Raw genomic sequence first — 21897 nt, forward strand, 5'->3', positions numbered from 1 at the left:
ATTTTGTTTTACATAGTTTATGTCTGCTCCTGCTTTAATAAGAATATCTACCATCTTGTCTTGTCCATTTAGAGATGCAATCATTAAGGCTTTATATCCATCTTGTTTTACATAGTTTATGTCTGCTCCTGCTTTAATAAGAATATCTACCACCTTGTCGTGTCCATTTCGAGATGCAATCATTAAGGCATTACGTCCATTTTGTTTTACATAGTTTATGTCTGCTCCTACTTTAATAAGAATATCTACCACCTTGTCGTGTCCATTTTGAGATGCAATCATTAAGGCATTCCATCCATCATCTTCCACATGATTTATGTCTGCTCCTGCTATAATAAGAATATCTACCACCTTGTCGTGTCCATTTAGAGATGCAATCATTAAGGCATTCCATCCATCATCTTCCACATGATTTATGTCTGCTCCTGCTTTAATTAGAATATCTACCACCTTGTCGTGTCCATTTTGAGACGCAATCATTAAGGCATTCCATCCATTTTGTTTTACATAGTTTATGTCTGCTCCTACTTTAATAAGAATATCTACCATCTTGTCTTGTCCATTTAGAGATGCAATCATTAAGGCTTTATATCCATCTTGTTTTACATAGTTTATGTCTGCTCCTGCTATAATAAGAATATCTACCACCTTGTCGTGTCCATTTTGAGACGCAATCATTAAGGCATTATTTCCATCTTGTCTTACATATTTAATGTCTGCTCCTGATTTAATTTGATCATCTACCTTCTGGTGGTGTCCATTTTCAGATGCTAACATTAATGCATACACTTCCATTTTAATTTAATGCATTGCTCTTTTATGTACAATGTAGAATATACACAGGCCTGTTTTTTTAGCCAATGCAAAAATTAACGTTGCACGGATGTTGCTCAAAATTGTTTTTCGTGTTCAGACCAATTATATGTCTTCCATTAAATGAAAAGCGTGAAGACGAGTGAGCGAAAACAGCACACAAGGCATCAACTGAAATAACGACATAATTAAAATAGGTTTTAAAAACATTTTAGAAGAATATGAGAAAAGGGTGTAACAAAGACAGCAAAATGGTCTAAAATTAGAAGACAGCAAATTTAATCATTATATAGAAGGAAGTAATTTCAACAAAAATCATATTTTATATGGAAATATCGTTTATCTTTATACTAGAGGCCAGTTGTGTTTACAATCGTTTAATAAAATATTCTTATCGCGATAATTAAGTATTGAGCAATCCACTTTCAAAATTTAATCAATCCGCGTGACAATGTATTCCATAATATTGTATTCCATAATATAGATTCCTTTTGTTGTTTCAATAATCAATACATCTCTATATACCAAAATACAACTATCTGTGTTTGTTAGCAGGTTTCTAATTTATGTTATTTATTATAACACCTCTCCCTTTAAAGCTTCTGTAATCTCTAAAATATAAACTTCGGATAAGCTGCGCCTTGACAGCCGGTTGCGGTTTTGCCAAGTTCTCCCGCGCATAGTTCAGAATCTGGGTTCCGTTAATTGTTCGACCTCCGCAGTGGTTTTGAGGTTTCATGCAAACTGTACCATTCGCGTTCCGTATAGTCGTCGCAACATGGCGTCTCTTTTGGGCACTAAAGCGTTGATTAAAGCGTTGATCAAAGCATTGATATTAGCGTTGATTATAGCGTTGATTAAATCGTTGATTAAAGAGTTGATTAAATCATTGATTAAAGCATTGATTAAAGCGCTGAAAAATGCGCAAAAAGAAATTTTACCACAAAGGCCTATGTTTACTAGATGATTGTTAGGTCTGCTGTGAGGGGTCGTGTTCGGCCTGACAAGAGACGACCGTGTAAAATTATAGCAGACTTTGACCTACCTAACATGTTGAAGACAACTATATAGAGCTTCTTTATTATTTAACACGAGACAACTTTATAGAACTTCTTTATTAATTAACACGAGACAACTATATAGAACTTGTTTATTAATTAACACGAGACAACTATATAGAACTTTTTTTTATTTTTTTAAAATTAACACGAGACAACTATATAGAACTTGTTTATTAATTAACACGAGACAACTAGATAGAACTTCTTTATTAATTAACACGAGACAACTAGATAGAACTTCTTTATTAATTAACACGAGACAACTATATAGAACTTCTTTATTAATTAACACGAGACAACTATATAGAACTTCTTTATTAATTAACACGAGACAACTATATAGAGCTTCTTTATTAATTAACACGAGACAACAATATAGAACTTCTTTATTAATTAACACGAGTGTTATGGACCGCTCTCCGACAGCCGCGGAGGGAGCGGACACCCCAGGTTCGTTTGGTATGGTACCGATAGAAGTCACTCTAATGGAATCCCAACAACTTGCCGTGAGCTCGTTAATGCTGTCTAGGGGTAAAACACGACAAATCGAAGAGACTCAACACGACTTAAACTATCAATACCTTTTTAATAAATGTACAAGATTATGGCACTAGGTAAGTTCAAAATGTACAGACTCTAAGAGTACAATAAATAAACTCAAAAACTCCAACTTACAGTTTGAGAAAATCACAATATATCACAGCTGTGGCTTAGTATATTATACACCAATAAAGATCATTACTTCACACAACTAAATGGCATCTTAATTACCACAAGAAACCAAGAAGAGACGTATTGCCTCTACAACAATAGAAATCCAAATAAAGGATCAAACTATCACCGAAGTAATCAAAAAGGTGCAATAATACACCAGAACAAAATAGTTGAAATACTACAACTTGCCACACTATACCTTATACAAAGGTGATAAACATGTCACAAAATTACAATACTGAAAAGTGGCGCCCATAACCACCGGCACAACTCTCCTGGTCCAAAGGTCAATCTGGCTGCCCTTAGACATGAAAAAACCCGAGATTAAATACAACTCAGATTAAGGGGAAATAACTCAAAAGTCTTACGACTATTGGTTGAGGATCTGTCAAGGATCCTCACGGTCGCAAGACCATTGGTTGAGGATCTGCCAGGGATTAAAAATACAATCACCTGATGTGACAGAGTTCAGTTGACCGATATGAACCGGTGAACTAACAGTTCTCCCAAGGGCAAATACATAACTCAGGAGACTAAATATAAAAAAAGCAAAAAGACCTAAGTAGGTCACATCCCCTCCCTTTTAGAGAGGCATTTTTGTTTTACAAAAATGGCAATCACTATATGGAACAAATCTGACATTAAAAAATGTCCAATTATAGTAATTAACAAAATTTCTATATCAGGAAAAAACATCCTTAAAAATTAAAGGGAAACAATTCACCTTTTTACAATTTACCAAAGGGAAACAATCCTTCCCAAAATAATAATACATCAAAATTCCTTATGCAAGGATAATAAAACATATCCATCTGGATATAACATGTGGGAAACTTACAACTTAATTCCTTTATTTATACGTCCCACTACAACATCAACTGAATAATGTGATACATTTTATAACAACTCAATGCACATGATACAAAACCACCTTTAAATAAGGTTCATTTGAAAATAACAGGCATTTTCAACAAGTAATCAGTTTTGAAAAAAACGTACAATTCTGAACTGATTGAAAGCTTGGAACTCCAGCCACTAGGCTACCGTTTAGTCAAACATAACATTTGCAAAATGGTTATAACTAACCAAAAAAGTTTAACAAGATCAATGTGAACACCAAAACTTGTTTTACATTCTTGACAAACAGTCAGCTACAATGTTATCATTTCCTCTAATATGGGAAATAACCAGATTAAAGTTTTGGAAAAATAAACACCATCTTAAAATTCTGTTGTTATTCTGCCCCAACTTAGTAGTGAACTTAAGAGGATCATGGTCAGAAAATACCATGACTGGGTTTACTGAGGAAGTGACATAAACCTCAAAATGCTGTAAGGACAGGACTAAAGCTAATGCTTCTTTTTCAATGGCGGCAACAGCTGAAAAGTTTTTTACAAAAACGTCTATAATAACCAGCCATCCATAAGAATGGAGGGTAAAGTTTTAACTACCTGTGATGATTTCTGATTCTCATCAGAAGATAAATGTTCAAGATGGTCTAACTGGGTCAAAAATGGGGAATTTAACAATTTAGGGGGACTTTAACTTGTTAAGGGGGTATGCTATGTTTTTTTCTATTTTTTTCAGTTTAAGATCTAAAGCCTTTTGAATACTTTTATCATATTTGGCATATAAAAGTAAGTATTAAACAGCAAAAAAACGGGTCGAAAACAATTTTGGTTGTCAAGGAAACCCAAAAAACCTCCGCCATTTTGAATTTTTCGGTACTTTTAAAAATACTAAGGCTTTTATATTTATGCACCTATAGCAATCAAATTTAAACTGCTTATATTTCAGTATATATTAAAACTTTTGTCACGACAACTATTTGAAATAATTACTAGTAAAAATTTTACAATGTCTAAAAAATCTTACCCTTTTTAGTATTCAAAAGTTTCAAAATGTGCAAATTAATTACCAAATACTTTTTTTCTATGAAAGCAATCGCAATTCCCTCGTGACAAAAGTTGTATTTTTGCATCAAGAACATTTACTGAAAATATGGTTGGCATTGTTTAATAAATAAAAAAGTAGTAGGCTTTTTAGTGTTAAAAACCTGCAAACTGAGAAAAACCGCCAAAAGTAACGAAAACTAGGTCAGGAAAGTACCATATCTGTGTAAACTGCAAAGCCGATTGTAAGCGTTGGGTGTTTCCGAGATGTAGGAAATTAAGTTTATTAAATACATGAGAAATCCAGCTTTCCAATGATGTCAAATACAATATAATGACAGATATAAACCTTTTCATAGAGAGCTTGTAAGATTGGGAAAAATTGATTATTTTTTAATTAATAGGGTCATAAAAATCGTAATTCAAACACATAAAATATTTTTTTCTCTTTTAAGTTATTATTTTCTTTATACAAAAATGGACAAAGTATCCAAAAGTGCAAGAAACCCATCATGACTGAAAACAAGAAATTTTGTGATTTTTTTCCACGCATATCCCCTTAAGAGTAGCATCATCAAATTTACTAGATATACTTATAGGTAACATCAACTTAACTGTGGAGAAAGAGTTAGTGAGTTTACATGATAAACCAGTTGTTTCTTTATCCGGTCTGGGAAGTCGATGATGCAGTCCTTGGTAATCTTGTTAAATGCTTCGTCTAGCACAGGCATCGGTTTCATCGGCCTTGGGAATATTTTGATTGGGATTCCCAACCAACTGACAGTTCTTACAATGTCTGCACTAACGGGTGACATCGTTGCGCATTCTCGGCCAAAAGAACAGTTCATTTTCACCGTCGGGGTCTGTAGAGAACGGGTTCTGAACTTCCTGGGGGTGGACTTTGCTTCCCGCTAAGTCGTTACCTAGGAGCAAGTGTACTCCTGGGACAGGTATGGAGTCAATCACCCCAAGGATGACATCACCTTGGATGAGCTGATGTCTCAGGTTGAACTTATGTTGTGGAACTACTGTTGGTTTAGCTCCCACTCCTTGGATGATGGTGACATCACCGGTGTTGGTTTCTGGTGCAATGTTCAATGAGTCTCTCAGCAAAAGTGACTGAGAAGCCCCAGTGTCTCTTAGGACTACTATGTTCCGCGATGATGCTGGATCTCCAGGGTTGCTGATGACAGCATCTGTCATGAATGACGTGAAGCCAACAGTTCTCGATTCTTCAGAATTGGTTGCTTCTGATGTAACCGGTTGGTGAAGAGGATAGTCATAAGATGACTGGACGAAAGTGGTGGTCACTTCGTTACCTCCCTGTGGACACTCTGGTGTAGTGACATCACGACGAGCGAGGTTCACCTTTGGACTTGCTTGATGGGGGAGAGCGTTACGAGATGATGTTCGGATATACTCTCTGTTGTCTCGCTGTCGCAGGAAACAGTTCTTGCTGACGTGCCCAGGCTTGGAACAATAGTGGCAGATCAGTCGCCTGGCTGTGACTCTGGGTATCTGTGTTGATTGACGAGATCTCAGCAACTGGCCAGCAGGGGGATTGTTGCTGATGAGAGGGAGTACCGGATTGAATTTGGTACCAGAACCCTGTGACTTCTTATGCACCAGCTCGTAGGTATCAGCTGACTCTGCTGCCCTTTTGATGTCTGTTATTCGGTTATCCAAGATGTGTAGTCTGATCTCTTCTGGTACTGCGTTGAGAAAATCTTCTCTTAGTGTCAGACTTCTGAGTTTGTCGAAGTCGTCGACATTCTCAGAATGGAGCCATCTTGAAAAGACCTTTTCTTTTTCAAAAAGGAACTCAACATAGGTTTAGTTCTGTTGTTTCCTAATTTTTCTGAACTTAGTTCTGTAGGCTTCTGGGGTTACTTCGTAAGCCTTCAGAATGGCAGCCTTGACCTTTTTGTAATCGGATTGGACTTCGCGAGAGAGTGCCTGGTATGTGGTGGCAGCCTTACAAATTAAAACAGTGCTTAATAATGTTGTGACTACGTTACTAGGCCATTGACAACTTTCGGCCATGTTCTCAGATGTATTAAAAAATACAACAAGATCTGACTCATCAAACTTAGGGACTAATTTGCAAAACTTGGCCAGTGTTTGGGCCACAGACAACTGAGAAGGACCTCCTGACCTCGAACTACTGCCAATAATACCAAACTCATACTCTAACCTCTTCATCTGAACTTCTCTTTCTCAAACTCCCTATCAACAATTTTCACTTCCCGTGCCAAAACTTCAGAAAGTAGACTCTCATCTAACATACCTTCATTAATGAAGTAAACAATAACTTTGTCCTTCAACACCCTAGAGGTCTGCGTAACAGTATACTCCAGGTTTAACTCTTTGACAACTGTTATAAAATCTTTCCTACCTAAGTTCTCAACTGCATCCACAGTGGGACTTAACAACAAAGCCTCCATAGCTACAAGTAACAATGTTTACCTTCAACTGATAACAAAAACAACTACTCAAGAACTATATAGAACTTCTTTATTAATTAACACACGAGGAATTCTGAAATGTATTGTTATCTTGACTGTTCTCCTTACTATACACTATTAAGGTCACCTTTAAATTGACGTGTTTAAACGTGCCAAGTAGGCCAACGTAGATGGTTTAGAGTCGTTCATCCATGACTAACATGACTATTTACAGACAAGACCCTGTACAATTGTAGCAAGAATTGTTTTACCAAACACGTAGTTGTCGTGTCACGTGATATTACTTCGTTTAAAATTAAGAAACGTCACTGAACACAACCATTGTGTGAAACTAGCTGTGCAATATCACACAGTGGTACACAATAAGTCAAGTATCATAGCACAGCTACATGAAGATTTTTGCAATACAATAGAATACATTCATACCAAGCTATTTAAATAGCTGACATTGGTGAAAACATCGTGACCTAAATAGCGAAAATCGCAAGCTAGTTACACCATTTTTCAATTGCAATGAATGAGTCGCTGGACAGCTGTTCCACATCTCAACTGCTTGTGTACATTAGAGGTGTGAATGAAGACATGAACATCACACAAGAGCTGGCTTCCCTACATAGCACTTTTACCGGAGAGGATATATTCAATGAGTTAAAAAATGCTGATTATAACATGGACTGGACTAACCTTAGCTGAATGTTGATGGAGGAAAGTACATTAGTGGCATAAAGAAAGGCCCAGTTGGACAAGCGAAAGCGAAAAACATTTTACAACCCGTGTTCCTGCACTGTATTATTCACTAGCAAGCTTTGTTTGCTAAATATATGGTCATTAGCAGTGTACTGAATCCTGTGGCGAAGATGATGAATTTAATAAAGCCACATGGGCTCAACCATAGATAGTTAAAAGACACAAACACAGAAAAGAAACATTTACCATATTATTCAACAGTAGAAAATTGGGTCCTAAGTCCAATAAGATTTAATGAATATTTGGCTAACGATAGCGAAACTAAAGACAGCGGGGCATAGTGCTGACCACATTATTCCTTCATATACTGAAGTCACTGAAACAAGTTAACTCTATTCTCCTTGCTGCATTGGAGATAAAAATTGAAGGGGTACTTTACTTTTATATGTACGATTGGTAAATAACCTTACTTGGTGTTACCAGTAATAACAAGACAGGGCCTACAAAAAAAAAACGAATATTTTAAAACGCGTTTGGATATTTTTACTTTCTTGTATGCAAAAACAAGTTAATTAAAAAGTCTTGTGATAATGTAAGCGCAATTTCCTTATGTTATCTAAAAATAGCTCTGACGTATAATGCTGGGGTGCGTTCAAGCTAGGAGAACGATCGATTTGTATGTGTTTATGTAATTTTAAAATTTGTGACCAAACGAAAGGATATTTTTGAAAACTTTCTTCGGCAATATTGTTCTAAATTATGGCAGAAATCGATTGGTAAATGTTTCAAGTCGCTAAGTGGTCTGGTTGCCGAGATATGGGCCGAAAACTGCATTTTGTCGAGGTTTTTTGGCTTTTCCGGGAAATCCAGGAAGGAATTCCGGATTTTTTTGGCCCACTATCATCCTCGTAACTTGCTTAACATAATTGCTTTGGAACTAGTCCTCGATATTGCTTCGTTGAGGAGGAAATACGACTTAAAGCTGCGAACACACATCCATATCCAGAAATGACGGGTTAATAAACGCAATTCTCCAGAATGGAAATTGCGCTAAAAATCACATGAAATTTTAAAGCCTTCACCATTTTCACTTTCACTCAGTACTTCGTCATATAATGTGTAAGCCTATAGGGGATTTATTTTAATCGGGCAAAAATTCTAAATCCTGATTTTTAATTTTTTGTTTGGCTTTTTACGCGTAATTGAGTCGGAAAAACTGCAATTCTGTCTGTATATCTATGTGTGTGTTTGTGAACTGAACAACTTGAGTACCTTTATGGCTAGGCTGATGAAATTCCATATGTAAGTATTACATTAAACAAAATTATTCTGTAATTAAGTTTAGCGATTTCTGATTAAGGGAAGTGGAACTTATTCGACTATAGCTTGAGTACCGTTTTTGGTTGAAAGATAAAATTGCACATATAAGTAAAATATCTATATCTCTGTATTCTGTAAATTTTGATTATTTACTCCTACCAGAATTGGTACTTTACACTATTTCTGATTTCTCAAAAAATCATATTCATTTATAAAGTATTAATATTCCGCACTACAACGCAAACTTTGTTTGCTAATTATTTTTTTCAAGAGACTATAATTTATTCAGTTTTAAAAAGTTTAAGTTTGTAAAAATTAGTTAAAAGCATGTCTATATCGCGATTGACCTTTCCTATTGGTGTTAAAAAAAAATATTCGAGAAAGTTTATGGGGGATCACTCCCGCTTAATTTGTTTAATTAAATTGATTATGAAATGATAACTATGTTCATATAAACACACGAGATAGATACAAAAAATAGTGGATTATTTAACATTTCTACATACTAGTATTTCATTTTCATTGTGATTAATTGTGTTGTTTTAGCATACAACATTGTGTAATCGTGAGTCAAAGGGAGACTACTTACATAAAAAAATCTTGTTTAGTGATGATTTAGATGAAAAACCCACACACTTATCGTCATTCCCCTGTTTGCACACAGGCGCGCACACCATGTACCTAGTTGACAGCGGAGGTTGGTAAGGTTGCTGAATGTAACTGTCGCATCTGGTTAAAACTTATATAAGGCTGTTCGCAACTTTATCAGTAGTCCTCGTGGTATATAGACGTGTACTGGGTTACTTGCAACGGTTGGTTAATTTAGGGGTCGCGCAGAGGGTAAAATTAGATTTAGATTTAAAAAATCACACATTGTGCTACAAGTAGTGTTGTTGTCTGCATGTAAAACACCTCGAGCTATCTAGCTACACTTTGTAGTCGTGTTTGTACAACGATATTTTACTTTATAATGTGTGATTTATTTTAATAACTCACATGGTAACTATGTATGAATGTAATAGAGACTTTTTCGATAGGAAATACACACTATAGTGAAGACGATTTGAATACAGCTAAATACGAAACAACATATACAATTGTGTTAGAAATACAAATACCCCCCCCCCCAACTAAAGCATGGAGGAACGTCGGTAAGGTTGCTGGATGAACCGGTTGCATCCGGTTTAAATTGTACGAAGCTTGTTTAGATGCAGTCCTTGTGTTAGAAAGACGTGTATTGGGTTAGTTGCAACGGTTGGTTGATTTTGTGTCGTGTAGATGCTATTATTAGTTTTAGATTTATAAAAAAACTCCTTGTGTTACAAGATGTCGAGTCATCCAGCAACACACTAAAATCGTGATGTACAGAGAGATTTTACTTAATAATATGCGGATTTTAAAAATAACTCACATGACTGCTATATGAGAATATAACAATGAATATTTTATTAGGAACTACACACTATATTGGAGACAATTTGGATACAGCTAAGTACGAAAGAGAGTTTACATTGGTGTTTGAAAAATAAATTCAGTACACCCCCAGCCATATAAACCCACGTATAATAAAGTTAAGTATGTGACCTCTGCATATGAAGGGATGGTGTGGTCAGCTGCCTTTACTTTCCCTAATGTTAGTTGGGTACCCATCGGAGCTGGGCGGACTCAGGGACTATCTACTGACTTTAACCTGGATTCAAACTCGAGACTTACGGGTTAGCAGTCTAGCTCTCTACCGCTAGGCCACTCCATCCCCTTATATAAACAACTTAATTGAAATCCATATCCATCTATGAACAAAGCGCTTGCGATTTAATCGCGGGTACCAGTAAGTCTTAATAATATTGAACAAATATATAGGCTACTTGTTCTCTTTACAAGTTACGATTTTTTTTTTAGCGCAATTTCCATTCTGGAGAATTGCGTTTATTAACTCGTCATTTCTGGGAATGGATGGATGGATGGATGAGTGTCCGGGCTTTAAGCCGTATCTCCTCCTCAACGAAGCAATATCGATGACTAGATCCAAAAGCAATTATGTTAAACAAGTTACGAGAATGAGCATAGGCCATAAAAAATCCGGGTTTCTTTCATGTATTTCCAGGAAAAGCCAAAAAACCTCGAAAAAAAATCAGTTTTTGGCCCATATCTCGGCAACCAGACCACTTAGCGACTTGAAACATGTACCAATCGATTTCTGTCATAATTTAGAACAATATTGCTGAAGAAAGTTTTCAAAAATATCCTCTCGTTCGGTCACAAATTTTAAAATTACATAAACACCTACAAACCGATCGTTCTTCTAGCTTGTACGCACCCCAACATTATACGTCAGAGCTATTTTTAGATAACATAAGGAAATTGCGCACAAATGTCACTAGACTTTTTTATTTAACTTGTTTGTAATATTTTCTATACAGTTGAAATCGGGAAATAACATATTCTTAATTAAATAATATTACAAACCTCACATATGATGTTGATGTTTCATGGGACTTTTTAAAAATTTCTGTTGATTATGACATGCCCATACAGCTAAATGGAGAAGATTTGCGAGAAACAAACACAATTACATATCTGGGAAGCGTGATCAATAAGGACGGGGGAGCAGACGAGGACATAAAATGCAGTATCAACAAGGCTAGATGTGCCTTCAACTCATTGCGCCCGATGTGGAGGTCCACGGCCCTGTCACTCCGGAGCGAAATTGGGATCTTCAACACAAATGTCCAGGCAGTGCTACTCTATGGCTCGGAGACCTGGAGGGTTACAAAGACAAATACTGATAGGCTACAGGCGTTCGTAAACAAATGCTTACGACATATACTCAAAATAAGATGACCAGACAAAATATCAAACAAAGACCTGTGGCAATTTTAAAACAACAGCCGATAGAGAAAGATATTAAGGCCCGTAAATGGGGATGGATCGGACACACGTTAAGAAAAGAAAAAGAAAACATCGCAAAACATGCATTGGACTGGAATCCCCATGGGAAAAGTAGGGTGGGCCTTCCAAAAACATGGAAGAGAACGGTTGAGAAGGAGGCGAAAACAGCTGGGCTCTCATGGGCACAGATTAGAGGAGCAGCCCAAAACCGTGTCCGCTGGAGATGTGTGGTTGCAGCCCTTTGCTCCCCAGGGGCCACAAAGGAGTGATGATGTTTTAATAACTTAGAAATCTTAAATAACAGATGATTATTTTTTATGAAAACTTAGAATCTTAAATAACAGATGATTATTTTTATAAAAACTTAGAAATCTTAAATTACATATGATTATTTTTACAAAAACGTAGAAATCTTAAATTACATATGATTATACTGAAATAATAGCACCACACTAAGACAAGACAACAGTAGTGAAGTATAAATATAAAGCCTCAGAAAGTTTGACTGGGCGGTCCTGTTCAGATAGGGTTTTGTTAGATACTACTGTGTCATATATTGATGTCCTAATTGCAATGTAAGTCAATTCGAGTCAAGGTGTTTTATGTGTAATTCATATTGGAAAGGATGTAGCGCTAATAGCACAAAGTGGTATTTCGACAAACATATTAACCACATTAAAATTTATATTACAAAGCTAAATATTGTCTATTACAAGGAAAACTATATTTTGTTTTGCTTGCAAACTAAATCGATATTTAATGATGTTTTAATTCAGTCATTCTGAGTTCACTCTAGTACAAGCTAAATCACGTCTATGGAAATGCAGCTTAAACTATATGAAAATCAAACAATTTTACTATTTAAATATTCCTAATAGTAAAATTGTTTTATTTTTAAATAGTTTAAGCTACATTAAATAATTCTATTATGTGAATGTGTCTAACTCTAAATTATATTCGATCTGCATTCAACCGGTTTTTTAAAAGTAACATGAAACATAGTCCAGAATTGAGAATTCTGAGAAATATAAAACAATAACGTATACAATTTATAAAAAAACATCAATTTCTTACCTAACGACAATTTTACTTACCTTTTAAATCACAACACTGATAGAACAGTCAATTAGTTAAACATAGAATAATGGTAGTTAAAGTAAAAAGTATTAAATTTTACACATCTGTTTCAGTAAAAAAGACTCAAAAAACAAAATAATATCTACCCAGGCTAATGTTGCTTACATCCTGGTTTCATCTCTTGGCCGACACCAGTACTGATGTCACGCTCTGATTAACACATAGTGTGTTTTTGCTACACATCACATACAGCTGTCATCCTAACATAACGTCTCCGTTAACTTAGCATGATGTACATATATTTTATATTCGAAAGTTATTTTATTCATTAAAGAATTCTTAGTAGAGAGTACAACTGCAGGCGATGTAACCGAACAAGAAGTGTTTTTTTGTTTAGACATCATACTTTTTTCACGTTGATATATTTGATATTACATAATATTTTACCATAACATTTAGGTTGTCAACTGTTATCAGTGGCATTGTGAAAGAAAGTGCCGGGCAATGCGGTGATTAAAAGGGTCGCCGTTATGCCCGGAAAATGAATTGTGATTTATATCTTATTTTTGTGGTAATTTAATAAAATAAATTTGTCATTTATATACAATTACTGTTCAATAGTAACCTTTAATGGCATTAATTACTGGTTTAGCTAGGTTCTTGAATAGGAAATCATTAAAAAAATATTCAAAAAAAGTGTACCTTATTTTTGTAAGATATTATATATTTTTCGTCCTACAAGTTTATCCTATACATTTATTTTGCTTGCCTTTTTGGCAGCAACATTATGGACGACGGCATCGAAATTATTTGCTTCAGCGAGGTGTCTTTCTATTTATAAAATCGCATGGTTGAGTTAAACACAGTTCACCTGTTTCTCTTAACGCAGAATATGAAGGCAGAGTTTCTTCCAGGCATCTTTTCGAAAAAAAATTACCGCCCACCCCCCCCCCCCCCGAAGAAAGTCTACCGCCCCCCCCCCCCCCGAAAATTTCAAGTGCCCCCCCCCCCTCCCCGGAGAAAAAAGTCTGTAAGAAACACTGTATGAAGGGTTAGTGTAGTCAGACCCATGTTGAATCAAAATGGGTGTTTTGAAAGAAAATAATATGTCTGTGCCGTCTTTTTCAATCTAGGTTCCGGCTTTTTGTGACGATGTGTGACAGTGGGGAGGGGAGGGAAAGATGAAAATCGCCAAATAAACAAGTCGTCATTTATGGATGACCCTTGAAGCTCAAAGTTATCCAAAAATAACGGGTAGTCTAGTACAAATTAGTTTAATATGTTAACGTTTGGGTGAGCACCGTAACGACTTATTAGTAACAACGCAAAAAAAAAATCCCAATATCTAAAAAACTTAAACACTTATACAACAGGTAAGGAAAACATAGTATTGGATAAAACATAACGATACATGACACATTAAATCTAACATCCACCATAAACTTGAAAATCTGGTTCCAATTGGTTCCAAATTGGGTTTTGCCTGAAAGCTCATTTTTCAAACAAAACTGATTTTTAAAAACATTTAAGAAATAAGTACAAAATGAATTTTGGTTTTATTAATATTCAAACAAATGATTGCTTGTAATTGGTAGTTAAGCTAATACTTTTATTTTTAATTTGGATTAGTAGATTCAGGGTGTTGTGGTGATAGGGGATGTTATAGTATTTAATATAAATAAACAACTACGCTAGACTCCATTGACTGTTATTTAGTATTTTATCATAGAAAACAATTGTTTTGATTTTCATTGTTTTACTTTCCGTGGCCACTACGGTGACTAGAGGTTTGAGTGGTTAGTAAAGTAGACGGTTGAGTGGCTTATGAAGTAGAGGGTAGAGTGGTTAGTGTAGAGTGGAGGTTGATTGGCTAGTGTAGTAGAGGGTTCAGTGGCTAGTGTTAATCAGAGGGTTGAGTGGCTTATGGGGTGGGTTGGATTGTGTGGAGTTAAAATGTGGCTATTTAAATTTCATAGATAAAAAATCTAAATCAGTTTTTATCTAACACTACTATTAGTTAAGACTTTATTTTATTAACTAGTTCAACACACGTAAGTATAAGGTTCATATTTGTCTAGGTCAGGGGTCTGCAACCTTTCGAAGCGGAAGAGCCAAAAGTTACAATTTTCAAAATTTCTCTGGTTTTAAAGAGCCACTAAAAATTTTTATTTCAAGTATTTTATTTATTTATTAAGATGATTAGTATCTGTGCAAGGAGCTGGAAAGCCGCATCTTGACATCAAAAGAGCCGCATGCGGCTCGCAAGCCGCAGGTTGCCGACCCCTGGTCTAGGTGTTTATTGTTTTTGTGCTTGCTTGGCTACAAACTATGTATTCTTCTGTTGTTAAACTAATATATGTATTTGTTCTTGGTTCAAACAAAAGTGACTCATCATTTGTATTAAAACTAACACTTTATTGAAAAGTTACATTTACATGAATAATCTGAAACCTGATTATATATAGTTATATTAAGATATTTTCTAAAGTTCTAGTAGAAAACACAACGTTTAAAATGATTAATACATTTTTTTTTCATAAACACATCTTTGCATAGATTATTGTATGTTGAAGACTTCTTAAAAAAAAACAACTGCATTAGATAAAATATAAAGATACTTTTTCGAAAAAAAACACGACTTTGAACATTGTAAACGTGAAATTTGTCGTCAGCAATGGACAGTTGGATACTAAACGTAACACAACCATCGGATGGTACCAGATCTGACTCGTCTTCATCGGAACACATGGCCGCTACATTAAAGCTAATGGACCAGATCTACATCGCTATGTTATTTATTGTAAACACTACAATAGGTGTCGTAGGTCTGATATCCAACACATTGGGGTTGGTTGTCTTAGTAAAGGGCGGCCTCCATAAATCATCGGCAATTTTCATGTTGTCTTTGACTATAGCGGACTCTCTGTGCCTGGTGGGTGCAGTTCAACCAGCCAACTTACTCGAATATACCATAGCAAATGATTTTACATCCGCTTTTGTCGGTTGGCTCTATCCCTTTGATATAGCTTTTTTCTTGTTTTTTCTATGGCAAACAATGAGTTTTTGTGCACATCTTGGGATGTCAGTTTCATTAACACTACCGCCTGTGATATCTATTGAGCGATTTGTTGCAGTGTACTTTCCTCTCAAATTTAAACAAATGATGACAAAGAAAACAGCTAAAGTAGTTGTCCTCACCGTATACGTCGTTTGGTAGCCATGGATAGTTTTCTACAGCACGTGTGCCACTTTTATGTACACACAATCTGGCCTAGGAACAGAAACACTTACGTTATATTGTCGTGTTCATTGGGAAGAAATTGCAATTTTTAATTACTATATTTTCAATTATCTGACCAGCGTTTGTCCGTTGATGATCGTCGTGACTGGAGCTGTATTGATTGCCGTTAAAATACAACTGACTGCGCGTAACAGGAAGAAGATTTCAACCAATCAGAATTTAAGTGTCCAACGGACAACCAGGACTCTGGTCATTGTCTCTCTAATCAACACACTGGTCAACTTCGTCTACTTTTTGGTTACGACTCTACTTGCTGACCAGATGGTTACAAATCTAAATCTGGAGGCTCTTGTTCTGCAAGTTTTATCCGCCTTGCTCTATATTGGCAACGCCAGCAATATTTATGTTTGCATATTTTTAAACAAAAAGTATACTTCAATACTGTTTGAGATGCTGGGTCTATGAAAGAAACATGAGTGATACAATAACATTCAATGGCTGTCACCATTGCTGCCGTGTGATGAGTGTTTGCATCAAAATATCAGTCACACACATGGGGCCCAGCGGGTAAAGTCTCCAAGATCTTATAATATATATGTTTAAATATTGTGTTTTTGTGTTGTTAAAAAAAATGTGTTCTAAAAATTATGTAGTTTTTGTAAAAAAATACTAGATATTCAATGTATCTGAAAGTTTAATATAAGCAGTGTAATTTTGACTGATATAAGTACATTAACAAAAACGCTAACGTAGTGTATGGTGGGTGTTTCTCGCTTTATTTGGTTAAGAGCAGCTTATTAAATGTGATCAGTTTTTAGTTTATGTGAAGGACATGGTGCTAACCAGCTGCAGCATTGATAGATTAATTAACGTATGTGAATGTTAAATATTGTCGTAATATTTCCTCCTCTACATGTAAACGAAACCAATTCTATGCATTGTGGCATACATACTTGTATCATCATTATAGAAATTGTACAACTTAGTTTATACTTACAAAATATCCATTTATTAAAAAATAAAACAATATATTGCTATATTATACAACATTTTAAATTCTATTACTAGAAAGTTAAAATAATGCCATTAGCAATTAAAAATACAATTATATACTCAAAATTTAAAACTGTAAGAAAAGATAAGAAAACATCGAAAAGCAGTATCTACTTTATGAAATACGCTGTTTCTATGAGAATAGAGGGATAGGGAAACGAAATCGACAATGAAATGTTATAGAAGACACAGTATTGTGTTCTTTAAAAAAAAAAAACTTAACCAGTTATAAACGTGTCTTCTCTCAGCAAAGTTTCTGCAGATAGTCTTTCTTGTGCCTCAGGATTAAAAGACTATTCTAGAAAATCTTTTAGATGTTTTGACGAAGTTTCCGGTATATTGTAATTAACTTTCTGTAGCGTAGCAATTTTAAACAGGACCCTGACTGATGTTGTTGTTGAGTTTGGTGGTGATCCAGTTATCATCTCTACTACAGTACAGCCCACACTCATTGAAATTTAAATTCGTAAGCATAATGCATTTTCGAGTTATAGTTTTTTACTTGTCAAAAACTCAATATTAATTTAAGTGTGCACACAAAATTACAATTTTTTACACCCAAAACTAGAAACATTAGTATTTATCCTAATAGAAATAACAGTCCTCACCATATATATATATCCATGCTACAAGCGTTTTTAAATATTCTCCCATCAGGGCAGTTAATCATATCTGGTGCAATGTATAGAGTTGTGCCCCTTTCTGCTTCAACACCCTCTTCCTCGTTTAGAATTGTTGATAAACCGAAGTCTGTTTAATGTTCGTCTCATTCACCATTAAAATGTTGTTTCCTTTTTAAAATAGTTATTTTGTTTGTATTTGGCAATAATATTTTCTTAATAATTAAAATCAGCTTTTTAATCATATTTAGTTCTGAAAAGTCTGAAACCATCAACGTCAAATGTTTCGTACAATATATAAACTACGTAAAAACATCTATTTTTATCTGACAGAAAGTGTAAATGTGTCTGTATTACTAGATACAATATGTGTAGAATGTTACAATGCATACTTAAGTAGAAAAAAAAATATCCTTTTGAAATTTATTCTGCATAAAACAAGATTAAAAAACAAACTTTAAAATGCACTGAAAAACAAAAAATTAAAACTAATTTGCTTTCTTTCATAAAAGCTTTGGCTACTAAAACATGTAAACGATCTAATGAGCGATCATAGCTTTTATGAAACAAAGCTGATTAGTTTTATGTTATTGTTTTCAGTGTATTTAAAAAAAAAGCTAGTTCATATAACGATTTTAAGTTGTTTTTTTTTCAACTTTTCAGTGATTTCTTATTTATGCGTCACGATTAAAGTTATTTACTTTAAAATACTATTATATTATTATACTATCAACTCGTTTTCAAATTGTTATTATCTGCCCCTATAGCCTTCATTAGATCGACAAGCTCTACGATTGTAGACATTATCAAGAAACGTAGAAGGGAAGATAACTAGCTAGAAGTGATCGCGTCTAGTTTGTTATCTTTCGTTCTGTTATTGAATATAGTAATCTATCGAGTCATCTTTTGTCACCCCCCCCCCCCCCTTAGTTTCAAAGCCGTTTGATTAATTGCAATGATCAATTAAGCATTTACTGAAATGTTAAAAATGGATAGACTTGTATTGACTTCGAAGAGGAACGTATCTGGAATGTTTTAACAAAATCGCTACATTAGAAGTTGTCGAAATTAAGTTACAAGATATACATTAAGCCCACTAACAAACAAACAAACACACAGACGTTTGAACTAAATAAAAGTTTATAATAATAGATTTTATTTAAATATGGTAATGCAATAAATTAAAACTTGTTTGTTAAAAATAAACCTGTAATGGTTCAACACGAGCATCTGCGACCATAGAAATGTGTGTCGAGCAAGGAAAAAAAGCGGTGTCGATGTTGGTAGTGGTGTCTGTTATCTTTGTAATGTGTCTCACCCCCAGGCCATCGTTTTGACCACGGTCATCTTCGTGGTGTGTCTCATCCCCCAGGCCATCATTTTGATTACGGTCATCGTTGTGTGTCTCACCCCCCAGGCCATCGTTTTGATTACGGTCATCGTAGTGTGTCTCACCCCCCAGGCCATCGTTTTGATTACGGTAATCGTAGTGTGTCTCACTCCCCAGGCCATCGTTTTGATTACGGTCATCTCGGTAGTATGTCTCACCCCCAAGGCCATCGTAAATAAACATTTAACTATAAAGACTTCAAATATTACACATTGAATATTATTATCTAAATACAATGCAAATATTACGTAAATATGGTTAATCCTTAATTCAAAGAATATAAATCATTATCGAAATAGATTCAAAAGACGAGACCAAATTTGTAATACAAAATATAAATCGTTAGTTACACAAGCAATTTAAAAAAGTTGTATATATATATATATATATATATATATATATATATATATATATATATATATATATATATATATATATATATATATATATATATATATATATATATATATATATATATATATATATATATGTATATATATATATATATATATATATATGTATATATATATATATATATATATGTATATGTATATATATATATATATGTATATGTATATATCTGTATATGTATATGTATATGTATATGTATATGTATATGTATATATGTGTATATTTATATGTATATGTATATATGTATATATGTATATGTATATATATATATATATATATATATATATATGTATATATATATGTATATATGTATATATATATATATATATATATATATATATATATATATATATATATATATATATATATATATATATATATATATATATATGTTTATATTTTTATATATATATATATATATATATATATATATATATATGTTTATATTTTTATATATATATATATATATATATATATATATATATATATGTCAAACACTTTCTCGCAAATGATGACGTTTTATACAAATGCATCATATGTAATAATTATATGCATAGAAAAAATTAAGACTCAATTTATACATAAATAGTTAAAAATATTATAGTTTAAATAAAGTATTGTGTTTGAACACATACATTATACTGCAATGTAATATAAAGGATTATTCTCGAACACCTAACTTACAGTTAACTTACAGCAGACAACTTGGCATTAAATGGAAACGTGCATACTCGGAAGACCGCATTAAAAAACGATATTTTTTAATAATAATTTTAAAACACAGGATACAGAGAACATTCAGGTAGACAAAATAATATACAAATGGAAAACAATAGACTAAAGAAAATAAAAGAAATCAACTGAATTTACCAATTAAAAAATTTAAATACTTACGCAACATAGACGAATAATACATTCATAGTAACTTACGTACATGATTCATTAAGCTAAGTATTAAGGCGATATAACAATTCACTTTTATAGTCATATTTTAAAATCTTTCACTAAAATACTTTCCCTCTCATCTGTTTACAGACAGGAAATTGATTCCTTAGTTCAACTTTAAATAAAAACCAGGGGGATAATAAATTAAAACATATTTTAAAATAGGATACAGCGTACATTAAGTTAGAAAAAAATATATAAATGCAACATACTAGATTAAATAAAATAAAACAAAAGTACTGAATTTACCAATATTAATTCAAATATAAACAATAAATTGACAAATAATGCTTTTATATTAAAATAAGTAAATCTTGGAGAACTGCAATAAAGAAGCAACGTTATATTTGTATTATGATCCAGGCAGAGCTAATTGTATATATATTCGCTACCCATCATTTAGATCACGGGTTCCCAACCTGGGGGTCGCGACCCCCCTGGGGGTCGCCAAGAGCTTTGTAGGGGGTCGCCAACTGGTATACTAAACATAAGTAATGAGAAACAAAACATAGATATTTAGAAGAATATCTGAAGTTCGGCTTTACTAACATCACTGGAATTCAAATAGAGAAGAAGCAAAGCGTAGACTTACTGTGCAAAGTTGTTCTCAGTTACGAGTTTATAAAATCTTCAAAACTAAAACGTCATTTGAGACGAGTCATTCGGAACACACCAAAAAAGATATCGTGTTCTTTCGGCGGCATGAAGCTAGTTGCAAACGTCAGAGACTTGATCGAACAGGAAGTTTTCACCAAGGAAATACAGCTTTAGTGCAAGCATCACATGAAGTCGCGATAGAAAATGCCAAGCAAAAAAAAAAAAACAAAAAAAACACACACACAATAGAAGAAAATCTCATCAAACGCTGCATGTTGAAGATGGTGAAGTTAATTCTTAGGGATTCCAGTGCAGTAAAGATGCAAAAAATATCTCTGCCTAATAATACTACTCAGCGGCTTATAGCCGACGTGTCCGTAGATATTAAATAACAAATTTTTAATGAAATCAAGCGTTCACCATTGTTTGCTTTTCAAGTTGATAAATCAACAGTCGTGAGTTCGTGTTCGCAGTTGCTGGTCTTTGTCTATATTTATTCAGATGATAGCAAAGAAGAGTTGTTAGCATGGAGAAAATAAATACATTTAAAAAAAAAACTGGATGATTAAAGTGGGTTAAAACGGCTGTGGGGGTTTGTACGGATGGTGCGCTATCTAGGTTTAGGTCAAAATCGGGCATTCAAAAAACAGAAAAGATTTAGCTCCCTAACCACTGCGTGATTTACCAGTAAGCCCTCGTCATCAAGACTCCATTGCTAGTAA

The 21897-nt window shown here is 34.0% G+C and overlaps 2 protein-coding genes across 4 annotated transcripts in view; both read right to left on the reverse strand.

The window, feature by feature from the left end:
• Positions 1 to 13121, reverse strand: part of LOC131948279 (uncharacterized) — a 38643-nt gene extending 25522 nt beyond the window's left edge. The window contains exon 1 of one of the 3 annotated variants that reach the window (XM_059309816.1): positions 13065 to 13121. The gene's annotated coding sequence lies outside the window, so the exon portion shown is untranslated. The other 2 variants (XM_059309817.1, XM_059309815.1) reach the window with 2 other exon arrangements.
• Positions 31 to 795, reverse strand: LOC131948270 (ankyrin repeat domain-containing protein 29-like; the record flags this gene model as incomplete). The annotated part of the gene is made up of 2 exons (XM_059309806.1): positions 547 to 795; positions 31 to 489 (listed from the first exon to the last, which is right to left on the reverse strand). Coding segments are annotated over exons 1-2 (708 nt in total), but the record flags the coding sequence as incomplete, so codon positions are not given.
• Positions 13122 to 21897: the final 8776 nt, after the last annotated feature.

This window comes from Physella acuta, unplaced genomic scaffold (genome assembly GCF_028476545.2).
Source record: "Physella acuta isolate Inbredline_101_S28 unplaced genomic scaffold, ASM2847654v3 ptg000635l, whole genome shotgun sequence".
In the NCBI taxonomy this organism is placed as follows: domain Eukaryota; kingdom Metazoa; phylum Mollusca; class Gastropoda; family Physidae; genus Physella; species Physella acuta.